A 21,712-nucleotide genomic window follows, 5' to 3' on the forward strand; every position below is an offset into this window, starting at 1 on the left:
TAGTTACAAAATGCAGCAATAAGCAGCGCTATGAAATCGTGCCCTGTTGGTAAGTCCCAACGTCACAAAGGCACTGGACACCTTTGATATAGTTGTCATAGACTAGTGTTCTCACGTCAAAGATTGGACTCAATTGGTCATCAAAGAGAATAATGGGGGAAAAAAAAGCACCATAGTTGCACAAATTTCTGTGCTTTCAGACGCATACTAATTTATTAATCAAGTGAGAAATTACCTCTTTAAAACAAAAAATGTTACTTCAGAGGGAGTCATTTCTCGTTTTCTACTATCAATAGCTCTCCATTGGTCATTATCAATAAGTTTTCATGCTAACAATTATGTAGAGTAACTACCAATAGTGTCCAGTGCCTTAAAGTGGTAGTCTTTGTGGTTTTAAAGTTGTTTTGTCAATTCCTGATGTGCAGGTTTGAGCCTGTTGTGTAGCGTTGTTCAGTGTTGTTCAATGTTAGCGTGGTTTATTTTGGATAGGATAAAGTGTTGGTTTCCCATTACCAGTTCATGTACTGTTTTGTAAATTGGTTGGCATAGTATATGTTTTGGTTTACTTACTTGCATTTATGTCCTTGCACATCACAGGCACTTCATACATGTACAGTTGGCTTAACATCATTGGTTTAAAAGAGGCCTGTATCTGCATACACATAAACTACTGATTAATGATCGATTAAAGGCAGTGGACACTATTGGTAATCACTAAAAATAATTATTGGCATAAAACCTTTCTTGGTGACGAGTAATGGGGAGAGGTTGATGGTATAAAACATTGTGAGAAATGGCTCCCTCTGAAGTGCCATAGTTTTCGAGAGAGAAGTGATTTTTCACGAATTTGATTCCGAGACCTCAAGTTTAGAACTTGAGGTCTCGAAATCAACTATCTACACAACTTTGTGTGACAAGGGTATTTTTTCTTTCATTATTATCTCGGAAGTTCAATGACCGATTGAGCTCAAATTTTCACAGGTTTGTTATTTAATGCATATGTTGAGACACAGCAAGTGAGAAGACTGGTCTTGGACAATTACCAATAGTGTCCACTGCCTTTTATACTGATTTTGGAAGTCAATGTCCCTGTGTGATATACAGTGTAGTGCATATTTTTTGTGGAGTTTAAAATGATTACCTGTTGACTCACAATAGGTGAGTCAGGGCAGCCACGTGACACAGATGCAAAGAGGTCAATATACCGTATTGAATAACCCCTTCGTTGCTATGAAAGTCGCCATCTAGTAGGGCAAATTGTATGCGCGTCCAAACGCGTACATCAATGAAGCACGCAGCGTTCCCGGTTTGATTTCTACAGCATATGCTTGCACACACACACGCACACACACACAAATGCCACGTTGAAGGGCAGATATTTGAACGGTGACATCATTTTCAATACGGTCAACAGATAGATTGCACATGAAGGCATTGACCACAATTTCTTTAATGTAAAACAATGGAAAAGTGCACGCTGGTCATGACTCTCAGCCAATGATAGCCTTTCATCACATGTGCAAGTTTCATCAAAGATATAAGAGATGTTAAATTTGCATCAGGGATGAAGAATACTAATTTTTGTTTTTACCAATACACCGATGTGTGTTAGCACTGTATACTCAGTACTTTCCCGATTCCGTTGAAAAAATATCACAGGCATGTTACTCGGGTAGCATTTGAACCCACGACCCTTGCAATTCTAGAGCAGTGTCTTTCCAACACTAGACTTCCGAGGTTGCCCGGTAGCTAGAGGCAGTTCAAATCCTGTTTTGGCAGCAGGTACTGCAACGATATAAGAGATGATCAAAGATGGCTGCCAATGCATGGGGTTTATAAGAACAACAGTCCTACCCAGTCATGGTGACCCATGATTTTCACTTGAATTTGTCAATATGTACTAGAACAGTTTGTCAGTGCTTTGTTTAGCCATAGTAAGTTGTTGTTGTGCATGTTTTCTGTTTCTGTAACTAATATTTGATATAAATTTTTTTGCAGCTGCCCCTAACCTAAAATCACAACTCCAACCTCCAACACTTAAGTGCCCAGATACCAACAGCCAGTGTTTGTGTGTGTCAGTGTTTTCATTGTGACATTATGTCGGTGCGCTCCATTAGGCCAATTAATAAAAACATAATTGATTAGCATCTTAAAAAAACTTCCACGGCAGATTTTGGTTTGTAACCATTTGTTATAAAATGCATATGGGTAGAAAGATGTTGTAAAGTAGAATACAATGATCCACACAAACATGCCTCTAAATTGCACGGTTTTCCTTTTACCTCATCGACTAACACGGTCGGCCATTTATGGGAGTCAATGACTCCCATAAATGGCCGACCGTGTTAGTCGATGAGGTAAAAGGAAAACCGTGCAATTTAGGAGGCAAATTTGTGTGGATCATTGTATTCTACTTCTAAAACATCTTTCCAATCATATGCATTTTATAACGGTTACAAACGCTTTTTATAGACCAACTCGACCGATCCAAGGCAACATGTTCCTTTAATCACTGGCCTCGGGTCTGCAGTCCAGTGTCAAATTCTAGCCATTATTTTAAACCATGCAAGGAGAGTACAAACTTCTTTTCCCTTATTTTCTTCTAAAGCACGGTGTAACTTATCCCTATCGACTCCCGGACAGAAGAACAACTACAACTACAAATTCATGTTCCCTTTGGCCACGTCAGAAGAGGAGGATAAAATGCGCTTTGATTTTGCCGTCCGGTCAGGCGGAACCGTGTTTGTTGCCCTGGCAGAAGATAGGGAAAGTCCACATGTTTACGAGATTGGTGAGTTAAAGCGTCAAGTTGTTTTTGGGTTTTTTTTTGGTTTTTTTACCCATACACCGATGTGTGTTAGCACTGTACACTCAGTACTTTCCCGAGTCCTGTGAAAAAATATCACAGGCATGTTAGTCGGGTCGGATTTGAACCCACGACCTTGCGACTCTAGAAAAGTCTTGCCAACTATACTACCGAGGTTGCCCGGTAGCTAGAGGCAGTTCGAATCCTATGTTTTGGCAGCGAGTACCGCAACGTTATAAGAGATGTCATACATACAAACAACAGAGCATTTGTAAAGCGCCTTAATACATCAAGATCAAAGCACTAAAAAAAAAAGGCAAAACTAATGGAACTATACAAATAAGTTTTAAGAGATTTGTGAACAATGGCAAAGAGTTACAATTTCTAATGCGCACTGGGAGATTATTCCATATTCGGGAGGGTAACAAAGGAGAACGTCCGGTTGTGAACGGATGAGAGTGTTCTGATGGTTGGGTGTTCAGTTTAAGCGTGTGGTGTGGGAAGCTGAGTGCAAGCTTGAGCGTGGCGGTTGGTAGAGAGCAAGGCAAGATGATAAGTAGCCCGGTGCTATTCCAAGAAGGCATTTAAACACATTAACTAAAACTTACTCTTCTTTTGAAGACACCAAACAAATGATCGCCGGTACGTTAATCCGCTATACTCCGGATAAACGTAAACCACAACATAGGGCTGGACAGCTCAGCCGCTAGAGCGCCGGTACGTTAATCCGTTTTACCCTGGATAAACGTAAACCACAACATAGGGCTGGATAGCTCAGTTGGTAGAGCGCCAGTACGTTTATCCATTTTACTCGGGATAAACGTAAACCACAACATAGGGCTGGATAGCTCAGTTTGTAGAGCGCCGGTACGTTAATCCGTTTTACTCCGTATATGCATAACCAGAACATATGGCTTGATAGCTCAGTTGGTAGAGCGCTGGTATGTTAATCCGTAGGTTGTTGGTTATCCAGTCAATTCTTCTTTGTTCAAACTCAAAAAGAAAATATAGAAAACATGACTTGTTTATTTTGTAGGTATTGGAAGCAAATCTTTCATGAGATGTGGAGTTTTATGCAAGCCCCGCTACGTCACCAAGCGTACGCCTGGTATCCTTAACCCCTCCAACCAGTTCCATCGATTCTGGATCACCTACACCAATAATGGATTGATCCAAGTGGGCAAAGGGAGTGAGAAACCATTCATGCAATGGCAGGATCCATCCACCCCCCTGGATATTCAAATCATCGGAATAGCCTCATTCCAGAAAGCTGATTGGATAGGCTACTTATGCAATTACCAAGCCAAACGGATGATTGGTCAGTTATAACAGAAGGCAAGGCTGGTCCTTACTACTCTGTGTAATAATTAAACCTTTGAGGACATTTCCATTACGCTTCATTGTAATTGGTGGATCAGTTTACTAAAAAAATACAAAAATGTTTTATTTACCAAAGAAAAAAGTCTTTATCTACCCCCTTCCATTTATTTCCCCGCCCATTCCCCAATCTTTCCCAGATCCACCACAATATAAGTTCAGATGGTTTATGGTATTTACTTGTCTTTTAAAATGTATTATATTGTATATTTTTTGTTCTTTAAATATTAATGGTTTATAAAATTAGGACATAAAGTATGAATTGAGAAGCCAGTGGACTGGCTTGTATTCCAAAACTCTTTTTATACAAAGCATGCTTGAAGCTGCATTTACTAGAAACCATCCTCATTCTAACACAATCCTGATATGGTTATTACTCCACATCTGAACTAATGGACTCTGATTATGGTGGTATGCCTGATCCCATGTAGAGCATGATCAGTCCAAACCAGTTGGTTAATATGGAAAATGGACGAGTTTGGTCACTATCCAGTTGAACCAGTTGACCCCAGTTAACTAGGTTCAACTGGAATTTTGACCTGGGTTACTAGTGCAGTCCTCAGTCCAACACCATTCAGTAACTCAACACTCAAACTGTTGGACTCTGATTATGGTGGTATACCTGATCCCATGTAGAGCATGATCAGTTTACTAGTGCAGTCCTCAGTCCAACACCATTCAGTAACTCAACACTCAAACCGTTGGACTCTGATTATGATGGTATGCTTGGTCCCATGTAGAGCATGATCAGTTTACTAGTGCAGTCCTCAGTCCAACACCATTCAGTAACTCAACACTCAAACCGTTGAACTCTGATTATGGTGGTATACCTGATCCCATGTAGAGCATGATCAGTTTACCAGTGCAGTCCTCAGTCCAACACCATTCAGTAACTCAACACTCAAACTGTTGGACTCTGATTATGGTGTTATGCCTGGTCCCATGTAGAGCATGATCAGTTTACTAGTTCAGTCCTCAGTCCAACACCATTCAGTAACTCAACACTCAAACTGTTGGACTCTGATTATGGTGGTATACCTGATCCCATGTAGAGCATGATCAGTTTACCAGTGCAGTCCTCAGTCCAACACCATTCAGTAACTCAACACTCAAACTGTTGGACACTGATTATGGTGTTATGCCTGATCCCATGTAGAGCATGATCAGTTTACTAGTGCAGTCCTCAGTCCACCACCATTCAGTAACTCAACACTCAAACTGTTGGACTCTGATTATGGTGGTAAGCCTGATCCCATGTAGAGCATGATCAGTTTACTAGTGCAGTCCTCGGTCCAACACCATTCAGTAACTCAACACGCAAACTGTTGGACTCTGATTATGGTGGTATGCCTGATCCCATGTAGAGCATGATCAGTTTACTAGTGCAGTCCTCAGTCCACCACCATTCAGTAACTCAACACTCAAACCGTTGAACTCTGATTATGGTGGTATACCTGATCCCATGTAGAGCATGATCAGTTTACCAGTGCAGTCCTCAGTCCAACACCATTCAGTAACTCAACACTCAAACTGTTGGACTCTGATTATGGTGGTATGCCTGATCCCATGTAGAGCATGATCATTTTAATGCTGCAGTCCTCAGTCCAACACCATTCAGTAACTCAACACGCAAACTGTTGGACTCTGATTATGGTGGTATGCCTGATCCCATGTAGAGCATGATCAGTTTACCAGTGCAGTCCTCGGTCCAACACCAAACAGTAACTCAACACTCAAACCGTTGGACTCTGATTATGGTGGTATGCCTGATCCCATGTAGAGCATGATCAGTTTACCAGTGCAGTCCTCGGTCCAACACCATTCAGTAACTCAACACTCAAACCGTTGGACTCTGATTATGGTGGTATACCTGATCCCATGTAGAGCATGATCAGTTTACCAGTGCAGTCCTCAGTCCAACAGAATCCAACAATATGCAGTTGGATTTTGATAGGGTGTGCGATGGTTATGGTGTTAAATATTTAACACCGTGTATGATACAAAATCTATTAATAAATATTCATAAACACCCTGGACAGATTCGTAATCCTATTGGTGGAGAGCGCGTCATGCGGGGGTGTTTAAACGGTTGATAAAGACACAGCTGAAGCTGTTTAAGACCGCATGTTGGGCGCGCAAGCTCATGTACGCCAATTTAAATTACGCAATTCATGCCGGTTTTACATGGCCTTTTAAGAAATTGTCGCCTACTCTTTTATTCCCTTATTTATTGTACAAAAACTTTTTTCTAAATGTTAATTGTAGTTGTTGTAAGATTAAATTTCTGCTTTACTTATTTTCAAATGTTTCTAATAAGATTTGAAATTTTGTAGTTTTCGGTAAAAATCTGAATCTACAGATTTGGAATCAACCCAAATCCTACACTGTACCCAAACTACAATAGTTTATTGGTGACCTGCCAAAACCCATGCATTGCTATGGTCTCAATTTCTTTAAACCTAAAATAAAACTTTCAAATGACTCTTAAACGCAGTGGACACTATTAGTAATTACTCAAAATAATTATTAGCAAAAAACCTCATTTTGTCACGAGTAATGGAGAGAGGTTGATAGTATAAAGTATTGTGAGAAATGGCTCCCTCTGAAGTGATGTAGTTTTCGAGAAAGAAGTAATTTTCCATGAATTTGATCAAGCATCTGAAAGCACACAACTTCGTGAGACCAGGGTGTTTTTTCTTTCATTATTATCTCGACCAATTGAGCTCAAAATTTCACAGGTTTGTTATTTTATGCATATGTTGAGATACACACAGTTAGAAGACTGGTCTTTGACAATTACCAATAGTGTCCACTGTCTTTAACTAGGGCCAAAAAGGAAAGTGTTTCTCAACATTTAGAATGTTTTGCATTGCTAGAGCAGATGTCTTACCACTAGACCACCGAGCTAGCTTGGTTGCTAGAGGCAGTTCGAATGGATTGGCAGCAGGTACCGCAACAATTTAATAGATGTTATTTTCACCTAGGGGATCAATAATGAAACTTGTTTTTACCCTTACACCGATACTCGGTACTTTTCCAAGTGCTGTGGAATAAATCCACAGGCAAATCACTCCGGAGGGATTCAAACCCAAGACCACTCCATTGCTCCATGTAGAGCATATGTCTAACTACTAGACCAATGAAGCCATTGACGTTTTTTTCATTACGGCTTCCTGTATTTTAAAATGAATCGACCCACACGATTTTGTTTTCTGCACATTTTTGTCAATTTTGCACTTTTTATTAAAATCATCACATTGAATATTTACATTACAATTGCTGTAATTAAACTAATTTATTAATAGTAAGGTAAAATTTAGAACAGTCACAAACACATTCACAACATGGTATGGTAGAGCGTTTTAACCAGCCTCCACCCGGTATGGGCAATATACGACTGCCCAAGTTTCACTTATATGTTTACTTCCAATGTCCATTAAATTTAAAACCAAATATCATATAGAACTGCTTTAAGACCCCAATTGCAGAACTGCTTGGGAAAAAAAAGTAAATAAAAACCCGCAATTTTGTAAATAAATAGAAGATTACTCGAAAGGCATATTTAAAACCTAACTGAGATCAAAGGTCATGGGTCTTGAGTTGAATTGATTGATCAAACTTTGATTGAGAGTTGTTCAAGATCAAGGCAATGGTAATATTTTTCAATAAAATAAAAAAATTAATAATTCTTCAACAATTTTTACAAAGATGTTGAAGCATTATTCCAAGTTTCACAATAAAATGTTTTAAGATGAAACTTGTGGCCAATCGTCCGAACAGTAACAAGTTTTTCGTCTTTCATTTCCAGACGTTCTCTCAAAAAAATACAATTTTGTTTAAAGGTATCTTTTTAATCCATAGCTTTATTGGATTTTGAATAAAAATATAATTTGGATACATTAGAATAGATTGGTTCCCTGTGCACGACATAAAAATTATAATGGCAAGGTCAATGCGATGGCAATGGACCAGACTGTCTGGTTAATACTGGCTTGAATGGGGGGGGGGGGGGAGGGACAAGATTGGCAAGAGGCCAAACAGGGTTACCAACCAAATTTCCATATGTTGCATATTGCTTGTTACTGGTATGCATTCGTGGAAATTTGGTCGGTAATCCTGTTATTATCAAGGCAAAAATGTCATGCTTAGCAAATTTTTGTGCTTAGCAGCTCTATGAAATTGGGCTCTGTTGTGTTCCAAGTAAATATTAGATGTAAGGGATATTGCATTTCAAAAAGTAAATACTCAATTTATGAAAATTTCATAGGGACTGGTGATTTCATTTTTATGAAAAATTTAGAGTTTTTACAAAGTGTATTTATAAACAACATGTCGTTAAAATCAATGTATATTAACTGTAAAATATTTGTAGCAAACTTGGTGGTAAAATGATTATGAAAATACTCAAATTGTGTCATTGATTTGTCTGATTTTCTTTTTTACCATGAATTCATTAATATAGATGAATCCTGCAATGATTTTCTTTTACGGCAAATTTTGTTTCTCGATACGGCGGTACTCACGATTCTAAACACAAAAAGCGGTTTTGTACAAGTTTTCTTTCATTATTTATAAAAAAGACGATTTCTAGACCACATTGAGGACAGTTACACAAATACAGTTCACTTTTCCAGAAGACAATATCCTAAAACTATTGGTCCATTAATCTACTTCATTAAGAAGTCATTTGTATACAATTATTAAAAAAAGTTAAAATGTTTTTAAATAATTCTGGTCGTGTAGCCAGTACACTAAAGCCAATAAACAACCAAAAAGCAGCAGCATTATGCAAATTAATTTTTTCCAAAAATATTAACAGTGTGTGGTAACGAATGTAATTTTTATATTATCATAAATATCTTACCTATAAACCCAAAACATCACATCCACGTATCTACAACAATTGTGACACGGTGATAGTCTACATGACTATCTTTTGTTTCTTTTGTTGAAAGGCATTTCATGTTATTTTAGGACTTTAACCCAAACCTTTAAGAATTACAATATTGGATCAAGATTAAGCTGTACATATTAGCTGAGAGGGGTGGGCTGGAACAAATACTGGCAACTCCCCCCTCCCCCACCCCGAAACAAGTCCCCATTACAACATCATCCCACCAAGAAATTCCTTCCAACAGGACAAGAATACGACAGAAGAAAAAAAATAGTTTCACTTTTGGTGGTGTCAAAAATCTTAGAAATTCCCTCCCAGTCCTCGACATTACTATTATCATATTTGGCTAGACTGACACAACAAATTTTGTGCACATGACCAAGGTTATGCCATTCCACATACACTACATACACCCTCAGCTTAGCTGAGCCTCATAACACACCACCAGGGGGAGGGGGTTCAAAAAAAATACTCCCTTCCTGAGGAAGAACACACAATTCTGTTTCTGTCACATTTTGGTGGGAAATATCTTACAGTTTAAAAAAAAACGGCTGCTGACAAAATAAATTAATACAATTTCAAGAGAGCTTCTGTTATAAAATAATGCATATCCTACTCACATGCACTTTAAGATTACACTCAAGTTTTGCCCATATTTTAAAAGCGACGTCTTACATAAATAGGAAAGATTATTTGTGCTTTAAAAAAACACAATTTGTTGCTTCAGGTCGGTCCCCAATTTCATGGCTCTGCTTACAGTAGAATACTGCATTAATAGCAACACCCTGTAAAGCACATAATTCTATAGGACGTTAATTGCAGAAAACTGCGGTAGGCAGAGCCATGAATCTAAATAATCCTTTTTAATCCAAATGCGAAAACCACATGGCTTTAAGATGGCTGACAACAGCTTTAGCCAAAGCCGGAAACAAAATGGTCTCTTGGATTTCCCTTACCTAGGCCCTTTTTGAAACGACGGCTTCAGCTTTGGATTTGGCTCAGGCTAGCCTGCCCCGCCGGTTGATCTGACAATATTGCGCGTGCTTTGCGTATACGCGCTCAGGGCTTCAGACGAGAGATCGGAGCCTCTAGCCGAATCCAAAACCGAAGCCGTGGTTTGGAAAAGGGCCACACAGTTCACTAAAGATTGATCTGGTACACTGACTTCTTAACATTTGTTTAATATCATTATAAATACTGACTACTGTTCTTGTTAGCTTTGTCAGCCATGTTCTTTCACCACTGGGTTCAGAATTGAGACACAGCCAAAGAAATAACAAGCAATAATCTAAATGGAAGAACTATTTTAGCCCCCCCAAAAAGGTGGACAAATCAAGTGAAGAATAAATAAACTAATGCTACTGTATGTACATGTAGCTTTGAGCAGGCCCAAAACTAACAAAGTATTGGCACAAAATAGTTCAAATTGTAGAAGTGAGGAAACATGCTAACCACCTGGAAGGATGATTCCATTGGGCAAACTTTGTCTGTGCTTAGGAAATTTGCATGCTGTGCATCTCTTTGAAATTGGTCCCTATAAATTCAAATCTTACAAAGCAAAACAACTCTTGTTCCCTACAATTTAGCAACGGTTCCAGTCAACAGCACGGTACCTAATGGCATTTTAGCTGGTAACCAGTACTAAGAATGGGTTTACTGTACATCCAGCTGCTGAATGAAGCACACAATATGGCCTACTCATTTTCTGTTAAGCAAAATTAATAAGCAGGACACCAGCAACATGATACCTGTAACATGGTTAATTTTGCTAAGCATAATGTTGATGTGCTTAGCTACTTTTCGTGTTGAAGCAACTCTAGGAAATTAGGCCAAGCAAACTTGTCTGCTTAAATTGTGCAGTCAGCGGCCAAAAGTATTTTTTTTGTATCATCACTGTTTTTTTAGTTTGTAACTTTCACTGTTTATGTCATGGATTTCAAGATGGCAGTTTTGGGAGGAAAATTAACATGTTCTCCCCCCCCCCCTCACAAACACAAGCAGCATAAAATAAGATTTTTAGTCAGGCAAGATACAACATGGACATTTACATTTTGCTCTTCAATAATAAATATTTTCATTACATTCCTACCAGTGTTTGTAAATAAAATTTCAGAAGAAATAATTTTCAGTAGCTGGAAAATAGATTTAAAATTTTACAAATGAATTGCTGTGCCACAAAAAAATGTGTCACCAAGCAATGGATTTTGTGAACCAGAGGCCCTAAGCATCAGTAATGATGGGCCTTGGCACAAGTGTCCTGTAAGCCAAGCCTAGGCACAAGGGTTTAGTATGCCCAATGCACAAGTGTAACAAAGTCCCTAGGCACCAGTATCCCTAGGACATAGGCACCAATGTTCCATAACCCCTTGGCAACAGTGTCTCATAGGCCCCAGTCACAACTGTCCCATAGGACCTAGGCACAACTGTCCCATAGGACCTAGGCACAACTGTCCCATAGGACCTAGGCACAACTGTCCCATAGGACCTAGGCACAACTGTCCCATAGGACCTAGGCACAACTGTCCCATAGGACCTAGGCACAACTGTCCCATAGGACCTAGGCACAACTGTCCCATAGGACCTAGGCACAACTGTCCCATAGGACCTAGGCACAACTGTCCCATAGGACCTAGGCACAACTGTCCCATAGGACCTAGGCACAACTGTCCCATAGGACCTAGGCACAACTATCCCATAGGACCTAGGCACCAGTGTTCCTTAGGCCCAGTGTTCCAGTAGGCTCATGTGCCCAGTAGGCCCATGTGCACAGTATAGGCCCTAGTGCCTCCCTAGGCCTCAGGCACCAGTGCCCCGTAGGACCTTGGCACGTTCCATTAGGCACCAGTGTTTCATAGTCCCTATGCGCCAGGGCCAAGTTTACACTAGTTTGATGCTTACCCAAAGTCCACAGACAACGTTTCATGTGTGTTGTATTTTCGAAAGGCTTACAATTACAGGCCCTCCAATTTTGTTCACAGGCCACAGGCAGGCATACCTACTGCACTTTTCAGATAATCTGACCATGTGTCCAGCCGTCGATTTCACAAAACTCTTCCTAACTTAAGACTAATCTTAGGACTTAGGACGAGTCCCAACCTTGCACTGTAGCATGCAGACCTTAAGATTAATCCTACTCGTCCTAACTCGAGATAAGACGAGTCCTAACTCCTTGTGAAATCGACGACAGGTATTTTAGAAATATTTTTCTTGCAACTTACAAATTTGAACGTTGTACCTTGCCCGTTCATTAGCTTACTTCAACGGTAAAGACAAAGGTTTAATCAGTAGACCCACCAGACAGCTTGTAACGTTGCCATGATTTAACAATCTCAGCTATTTTTGATTTATCTATTTAAGCATTTATGAAAACAAGAGGTAAACACATTAACATTTCTTTCTATAAACACACTAAATCTCCGCTAAAATGTTCAACCCGAGGCCCCAATCTCAAAGAGCTACTTCGCAAAAAAATTGTTTTCCAAAAGAAACACGCCAAGCAAAAAGTGAGGAGCCAGTTGTAAACACGTCATAACATTTTGAGCTACATGTAGTTGCACGTTTTTGCTAAGTGAACTGCCAGTGCATATCAAATTTGTCAGCAATTACATAGAGCTACATGAATCTGTTAACTTGCTAAGCACAGACAAAACTGGCTTTGCAGAATTCGTTATCGCCCAGAATGTCATACTAAGTTAACTGCTTATCACTGGCTTCCTGTTAATTCCTGCTTAGCATATATATTTTAGTAAGCAATATTTTCCTGCTTAGCAGCTTTAAGATGAGATACAGGGCCTCGTTGTTGACTACAGAGTAGTTCAGTCTTAAACTAGCACCAGATGCAGTAACATGTTGCTGTCAACCAAAAGGATTTGATGACCAAACCTTACGTGAAACATATTCTTAAATATGTTACAAATGACAACTTTGTTTTAAACTTTTATCTAACAACTACACAGATAATTTAATGATCAAACATTAGTTTGGGGTTTGATTTAGGATGAAAGGGGGAAACGGTGGCGCAGTTAACAGAGGAGGGTTGCAGGAATGGAAACGCTGTCGTAGGTTAGGCCTGGAATTAAATGGAGAGGCCAGGGGGGCCATGAGCCTCTGTTTTCCCTGGTCCTGGCCTTGGTGCCCCTTCAAAAGTTGTCCATAGACTTTAAGATTTTTCAATGGAAGATCACTCTTTGCAAGACAAATTTAGCCTTGCCCTTTCAAAAATGAGATTCCAGGTCCGAAAAATTAAAATCAGTGCGAACAATCCTCCCACCTAAGAGAACATTCCAAAAATGAAACCTAAAGCTTCTGGAGGGAAAATTTAAAGGCAGTGGACACTATTGGTAATTGTCGAAGACCAGTCTTCTAACTTGCTGTATCTCAACAATATGCATAAAATTACCAATCTGTAAAAATTTTAGCTCAATTTGTCGTCGAAGTTGCGAGATAACTATGAAATATAAAAAAACACTAATCACACGAAGTCGTGTGCTTTCAGATGATTGATTTCGAGACCTCAAATTCTAAATCTGAGGTCTCGAAATCAAATTCGTGAAAAATTACTTCTTTCTCGAAAACTATGTCGCTTCAGAGGGAGCCGTTTCTCACAATGTTTTATACTGTCATCCTCTCCCTATTACTCATTACCAGGTGAGGTTTTATGCTAATAATTATTTTGAGTAATAACCAATAGAGTCCACTGCCTTTAAGTTATTTTCTACAAAACATCAATCTCCCGAAGCCCATGATGCAAGCTTGATGCTGCGTGGGGGCACTAGAGGCAATTGCCCCCATGCCCCTGGTCATTACCTTGGTGCCCCTTGAAATGCTCCATTACAAATTTACATTTCTCTCATAGAGAATGGCCTTTTCATCAATGAAAAACGTTCCTGCCCTCACAAGAACGCACATGTATGTTTATGGTGTATACCAAGGACTTCTGTTTGTTCTCCCATTGTTTGGACATACATGTATCATGACAGGGCAACCGGTGATTTATCTAGTTGAGTTTTGATCCATCTCCCCTCCTCTGTTGAAAGCTAACCGCCTGGCTACACCACTGTTCACCACTGTGTGACCAAACACTCTATACAAATCTTTGGATGTTAATTTGTTATCCCTCACAGGTGGGTTTTTATTTCCCCGAGCATGTTGGCAACGGATGCCATTTCAGATGAAGATACCTACACAATTATTTTTGTTGTCAAGAAAGATTTTAAAGTGATGATTTTCTTTTTACAAATAAGTTCATGGCACTGATAAACGAGGTGGTCATGTGATTTCTTGCATCAATATGATTGGGCATGGTTTGTGAATAATTATCCCTTCTAATTCGAGGTACTATTTTTTTACAGTTCAGATTTTTTTACATGATCGGAGTGTTTTATGATTTACAAAAACATATATCACAATCCTAAGCTTACATTACTACCTAAAAATACATGAACAAACACTGTGAAACAGTTCTTCTTTAAAAAAAAAAAAAAGGAGTACATGATGTCATAAATATATGCGTAGTATTTACATAATCTTCCGAAAAAGAAGGGGGAGAAACAAAAAATTCATAAAATTTGCAAAAAGTACGGACTTGTTAAAAATAAAAGAGTACATTTAAAAAATAAAGCCACATTGACTTATTTGTAATTTAACAAGTCCTTACCCTATTTTATAATTTTAGCAGATAATAAGACGAAAGTGAAAGGGTGGCAAGCGTCAAATAAATAAATAAGGAAAAATGTGTACTTACAAATAATGTTAATGCAAATTTTGGTATTTAAAAAGAGGTGACAATTTTCATCTAAATTATCTTGCATTATTTACAAGTAAAACTTACAAATTTTTGTCGGCGTGCTTCAAAAACTTTGAGTTGCTTTTCATTTTTTTTCGTTAATTTTTTTTGCAAACTTTGTTTAAGAGTGTCTCAAACTAAAGAAGCGAAATCGAAGATTCTCCAATGTTCTTTTAAAAGTCAATACACCCATATTTCTTTTGCTTCTTAAAACCAATTAATTCACTTATGTACTCTTGCATTATTGCAGCTTGGAAATAAAGTACAGTGTAAATGGCGGAAATATTATCAATAACCTTTTACGTTTGGGAGATGTGAATAAATAAATTGGAATAAATACTTTGAAAAGTAGAAATAAATAAACACTGGAATATAGTCAATTACAAACTATAATATTAAATTATTAATATTCTTCTATTTAAGAAGGGCAAAATATACTATGGCAAACAAGTTCATAATACTGTTTTTCTGGGACACAATAATTAAGTTTTTTTCATAATTCATTTGTTTATTTATGAAGTGACTTTTGTTTATTTAGGTTATTTTGTTTAATTAATTAATTTGTTCTAATGATGGTTTGAGACGAAACCCAAAATACCTACATTTTGGCAAAGTTAAGTTCTCCCAAAATCTTGCGATGAGAAAATAATCATTATTTACAGAAAAAAATATCAGTAAATAACAATTAAAAAAACACACATCACTTTCAATGTAGCATTTTAGAGTTTCTGAAGGTGGTTCCAAGTGTTTTAAAATGCAAGCAAAAACAAAATTCAAATATTTTTAATCATAACTATTAATTGTTTTGATTTTGCAGCAAGGGGTTTCAACCCACTGCAGGGTTTCTTGCAGTCATTAGTAATTTTCATAGAGTTATATATAAGAACTAGAGGGCGCACTGGTGATGCTTCTTGCACAAACGCGACAGCACCGCAAGGAGACACGCGCACCATTCTGCATGCGCGTTGAATATGAAGAATACGTTGGAGTTTGTGTTTATTGACCGCTGACGTGATGCTGTTTTGTCAACTTACAAAATGGCAGCTCAAACACACGCTAAGGAATGCCTATTTGTTCAACTTAGAAAATGGCCGCCTGCGTGCATACGGGGCGCCTATACATTTGTATAGGCCAGTGCGCCCTCTAGTTCTTATATATAACTCTATGGTAATTTTAGACAACTCTGGCCGAATCCGCACGTGGATCATTTGTGGACTAGCGGCTGAATTGTTACTCATGCTTAAAAATATATGGTTGGTACCAAGCATTATCAACCTCTCGACAACTGGGCCCAAGTTCGAAGAGCTGCTTAAGCATAACAAGTTGCTAAGCACATCAAAGTAATGCTTACCAGAATAAAGTTACCAGCCGAACTGCCATGTCACATGTACAAATTGTAACTGGTATCCTGCTCATTTCCGCTAAGCAAACAAATGTTAAGCAATATTTTCTGCTTAATCAGCTCTATGAAATTGGGCCCAGGTCCTTTAGAGAACTTGGCCTACAAGTGTGATACCTTTATAGAAGGTGTGACAACCTCTAAGATTTTAATTTATTCACTCATCGAGGACCAAATTTGGATTTAAATGAAAACGAGAAGGTAACATAGGGGTCCTCTGGAACATTTTTTTTGAACCCTCTCCAAATTGCAGGGACAAGAGAGGGCGGTTTACATTTGGCATATTGTACATGACTTCATAATTTACAGTGGTGTCTCAGTAGCACCTCACCTTTCCAGACCCTCGGTGCAAATTTACCTCACGATGCGCTCGTAGTTCGGTACCCGTCACACCGCTCCGGTGGGCAGTGGGTAAACAGGATCCTCACGACTTAATAAATTTCAGTCTCTGTAGATTCAGATATTTTCAACAAATCCAACCAGATGGGGGTGGTTGAGAGACAGAGGTCCACCTAACTTCGGAATTTACAATAGTACCCCCAAAACCTCACTACACCCCATTAGAGGGTAATGTTGGGTGGGGTGCGAGGTTTCCGCTAGGCATACCACACAATAAATTACAATCATACCTCTGTATCCTGTCCATCAGGCCTCTCTGAATGGAAGTTGAAGAAAGCAACGCTACGGCTCGGGTCATAAAATACGGTTGTACCATTGGATGATTCCGATGATTTCCCACACCCTTCCAGATGCAGATGGAAGTGAGAAGAAAAGGGGTCCCCCTCTAAACAGGGGTATGCGACGTCATCAATTACAACAGTACCTCACTCTCTTAAGGTACATGTACCTCAAACCCTGCAAGAGAGATGTAATACTCAAGTCCTACCTCAACTCTCGGAGATGCTTCCCCTGCCTTGTTAAAGAGGGCGGAGCGAGTGGCTTTCCTTTTAGGTGTACGTGACTTCCGTCTTGATGATGGGTTCATTCGAGGGGGGGTTCTCCGGGCTGTTGGCGTCGTTAACCGCCTTCAGCTTCTTGATGGTGTTCTTCAAGGCTTGCCTCTTGTTGCAGAACCACACCCGGATCACCTCACGTTCGTAGTTGATCTCGGCAGACATGGCGGTCATCTCGGCACCGGAAGGGTGGGTGTTCTTGTCAAACTGGGTGCCGAGGTACTCTAGGGCCTGCGGGGTGAAGGAGGTCCGTCGTTTTCGCTTCTTGGATGGCTCACTGCTAAAGGGTACCAAAGAAAAAATGGACGTCACCAAATGATTTAAAATAATTCTCAATTCTTATATAGCACACATATCCTAGTGGCTAGATCAAGGTGATTTACAATATTATTATCCCTGTATATCAGGCATACTTAGACCATTCCTCAAACCTTCTCAACTCCCTGGGGAGAATACAACCGCAAGCTAAGTTTGACTTTTTCTGAGTATGCTTCTAACTTAAAGGTTCAAGTGAAGCAATAAATGCATCAGGGATAAAGAATGTTATTACCATACACTTGGGTGCGCTCCATGAGCTTTTAAAGGCAGTGGACACTATTGGTAATTACTCAAAATAATTATTAGCATAAAACCTTTCTTGGTGACAAGTAATGGGGAGAGGTTGGTGGTATAAAACATTGTGAGAAACGGCTCCCTCTGAAGTGCCATAGTTTTGGAGAAAGAAGTAATTTTCCACGAATTTGATTCCGAGACCTCAAGTTTAGAACTTGAGGTCTCAAAATCAACCATCTAAACGCACACAACTTCGTGTGACAAGGGTGTTTTCTTCTTTCATATTATCTCGCAACTTTGATGACCGATTGAGCTCAAATTTTCACAGGTTTGTTATTTTATGCATATGTTGAGATACACCAACTGTGAAGGCTAGTCTTTGACAATTACCAATAGTGTCCACTGCCTTTAAGACTTCACTGGATTTGTGTTGGGGGAGGGAGGGAGTTTCTGAAACTACAAAATTTGTTAATGAGTTGAGTAGAGGGGTGCCTACTGGGTGGAGTAGAGGAATGAGGTGTCCAACCTGCCGATGTAATCAGAGAGTTGACTCAGTCCGTTTTTGTGTCTCTCCTCCGCCTCCTGCATCCAGCGCTCAAGGACTGGCTTGATCTTCTGGGCGCTCTTCGGTGTGATGTCCAACTTTTCAAACCTTGGGCAAACAAGACAGGAATAACAATAATAATAAGACTCTGTACTTTAGTTGTGGCATAGTTGGCTTGTGCGTAAAGCGCTCGCCTCTCACCAAGGTGACCCCGGTTCGCTTTCCGGCCGGGGCCATATGTGAGTTGAGTTGTGCGTTGGTTCTCTGCTGTGCCACAAGGGTTTTCCAGACTATCCGGTTTTCCTCCCTCAGGAAAAAATCAAACACTTTCGATCTTGGCTGTGCTCCGTGGTCATAATGGGTTGATGTGGCTGGCAGCTGAATGCGCCCTTGCATGCCTGCTTCTCGAACACGTTGTAGCCGCGTCCTTCGCAATTCAGCTCTAGCTGCGAGTAGGGACGATTAGCCCCGAAATTAGTATTACTTATCAAAGCGCTCAGTATTATATCCTGCAAGGTAGGTGGAGCTACCAATTTAAGTACAAGACCTATTCCTTTTAATAGCACCATGTAATGGTTTACAAGGTGCTGTGGCGCAATATGCAGCCAATCAGACCAGGAACACCGGGGCAAACCCTTCTTCTTTTGATAAGTGAAATGAATTATTTTACATACATTACACAACACACAGAGGTAGGATGAAAAGGATTACGAGGGATTAGGGGTAGAAATATAGAGATCACCCTCATACACTAGGCATGTCAGTGGGAAGTGACAAATAAAAGCGGACACGTTTGGATGTGTAGCTTGTCTTAAAGGAACATGTTGCCTTGGATCGGACGAGTTGGTCAATAAAAAGCGTTTGTAACAGTTTGTTATAAAATGCATATATGATTGGAAAGAGGTTTTAAAAGTAGAATAGAATGATTCACACAAACTTGCCTCGAAATTGCGTGGTTTTCCTTTTACTTTGCGAACTGACATGGTCGGCCATTTATGGGAGTGAAAAATTTGACTCACATGAATTGCCGACGAGGTAAAAGGAAAACTGTGCAATTTGGAGGCATGTGTGATGTCATATGCAATTGGTCTATAGGTGAACCTCAAGCATCTTTAATAGTGAAGGTGAAACTTATATCAAGAGCTTATTGGTCAAATTCGGGGTAGTCATCTTTGAAAAGCCATAAATGTGCCTTGAGTTTGAGTGCTTAACATCTGAAACCCTTTTATAATCTTAACCCACCTGCAAATTGCTGACTGGCTGTACGCCGGTCCCTCCGTCGCACTGAGAGCCTGCCCAACCTGCGTCTGGGTCAGCCCTAGAGATAACCTCCGGATCTTGAAGGCTTTGGCAAACTCCTTGATCTCCTCCAGGTTGATGCCGTCCACCTCCGTCGTGTTGCCCAGACTGCTAACTGCTGAAGGAGTGAAGGGGGGTGTTTTAGGAGGGGAGGGGTGAACATGAGTACGGTTGCATGACAAAATTCTTGTTAGACCACCCAACCCCGACTCTTACTAGATATATACATGATTCCTAATGATCAAGAAAGTTAATGAAAATGTTTCAGATGCAAAGGTTAGTTAATGGCTTGGCATTTTGACCCTAGCAGAGTCTTTCTCGCATAAGTTTCAGTCGCATGAAGACATTCTTGTTACGCACCCTCCAAGCAGTTACAACCCTCCTACTCCTAGCAACATTTTCCCAGTGAGCTGACCAACCCTTTGAAACCATCAAACTTTTGGACGGTCCTTTATTCACAGTTCTCACCAGGGCCCACTTTCATAGAGCTGCTATGCACAAAAATTTGCTTAGCATGAAATTTCTTCCTTGATAAAAACAGGATTACCAACTAAATTTCCGTTTGTTGCATATTGCTTGTTGTATGCAGCTGTTGTTTGATTATCTTGAAAATCATGTGGAAATTTGGTTGGTAATCCTGTTTTTATCAAGGAAGAAATTTCATTCTAAGCAAATTTTTGTGCTTAGTAGCTCTATGAAATTTGGCCCTGTAGAGCTCCTCGTGCTCAGACCTGCTTAGAGCTGCAAAAAGGACCGTTATGTCTGCTGCCGTCAGCGTTTTGAAAGTCTCCCATTGTCCTGGGAATCATGTCTGGTAACAAAATATATATATATATATTTTTTTTTTTTTACCAAAAATAGTAAGGGGTGGAAACAGTGTTGTGACTCATCTGATAAACGAATGATGTTTATGGGTTAACATGTGAATTTGAGTTATATGGAGTTTTAGTACGTTTAGTAAATGGATTTGTTAAATGCAAACCAGAGTGATCATTTATTCAACAACAGCAAAAAGTTACTAGTTGTGTGATGATATCAGTCATGATCTGAACATGTTAAAATATTATCGGCAAAGATGGCTAGCTATGGCAACCAATAAGCAAATGTGACAGGTAAAATGCAACTAGTGGTTAACTCGTAGGGCTATTCCACCGTGACTCGCGTTACATTGACCACAACTTGAAATAATGATCTATCAGTGATGTACAAAAAAAGTGAAACTTCTGATAACTTCGGTGAATGTAACGTGAGTCACTCTGCCAACTCAACTAGCGCAGCCAAATAGCCTGACCAAACTGTTACTTTGAAATAACGAAACTTGTAAGTTCATGTTTAACACTGCAACATTTTCAAGTTGGTTAATTTAAGTTAGTCTCCCAAACTTTAAAAGCAAAAAAAACACCACTGTCAACTGGACAGAGTTCTTGTTAAGTTAATGCAACTCAAACTTTGTTGTGTTGTTTCTGTCCAAACCTAAACTACCTTCAGCTTGTTCCAGCGTTGATGTTTCTAGTCTTATTTCATCCACTTTTCATTTGTGAAAGAATCTGCAAAGTTTCAAAATGTAACGCACTCACAATCTAATTAAAAAAAAAAAAATTCAACCAGCCCAGTTATCTGAACCAATGATAACTGCGGCCACACTTCTAGATCTAGATGCCAGAGTCATTGCTGACAAAGAGGTCTGGATCTGGCTGGATCTGGATCTGGATATTATACTCCGATAAAAACGGATACCCGTATCGCATCAGAGTTTTATGACCTGACCAATGACTTAGTGGAAATGTCTAATGTGTGCTTTGATCGCTGTCTTGAAGGCTTTGTAGTCTTTTAAAGACAGTGGACACTATTGGTAAATTGTCAAAGACTGGTCTTCACAGTTGGGTGTATCTCAACATATGCATAAAATAACAAACCTGTGAAAATTTGAGCTCAATCGGTCGTCGAATTTGCGAGATAATAATGAAAGAAAAAACAGCCTTGTCACACGAAGTTGTGTGCTTTCTGATGCGTGATTTCGAGACCTCAAATTCTAAACTTGAGGTCTCGAAATCAATTTCGTGGAAAATTACTTCTTTCTCGAAAACTACGTCACTTCAGAGG

At 39.5% G+C, this 21,712-nt stretch overlaps 2 protein-coding genes across 5 annotated transcripts in view; one reads left to right on the forward strand and one right to left on the reverse strand.

Annotated features, from left to right (window-relative positions):
* The window catches only part of LOC139949200 (hyalin-like), a 38,022-nt gene extending 28,758 nt beyond the window's left edge, over positions 1-9,264 (forward strand). The window contains exons 22-23 of the mRNA XM_071947592.1: positions 2,609-2,791; positions 3,843-9,264. Of these exons, the coding sequence (XP_071803693.1) occupies positions 2,609-2,791; positions 3,843-4,135 (476 nt within the window). The 3' untranslated portion in view covers positions 4,136-9,264. The remainder of the gene's footprint in view (positions 1-2,608; positions 2,792-3,842) is intronic.
* Positions 9,265-9,410: 146 nt separating this feature from the next.
* Positions 9,411-21,712, reverse strand: part of LOC139948946 (uncharacterized) — a 55,126-nt gene continuing 42,824 nt past the window's right edge. For 2 of the 4 annotated variants that reach the window (XM_071947321.1, XM_071947320.1), the window contains exons 8-10: positions 19,553-19,727; positions 18,263-18,418; positions 9,411-17,494 (exon numbers count right to left, since the gene is read on the reverse strand). In XM_071947321.1, the coding sequence (XP_071803422.1) occupies positions 17,209-17,494; positions 18,263-18,418; positions 19,553-19,727 (617 nt within the window). In that variant the 3' untranslated portion in view covers positions 9,411-17,208. The remainder of the gene's footprint in view (positions 17,495-18,262; positions 18,419-19,552; positions 19,728-21,712) is intronic. The other 2 variants (XM_071947322.1, XM_071947323.1) reach the window with 2 other exon arrangements.

Source organism: Asterias amurensis, chromosome 16 (assembly GCF_032118995.1).
Source record: "Asterias amurensis chromosome 16, ASM3211899v1".
Taxonomy (NCBI): domain Eukaryota; kingdom Metazoa; phylum Echinodermata; class Asteroidea; order Forcipulatida; family Asteriidae; genus Asterias; species Asterias amurensis.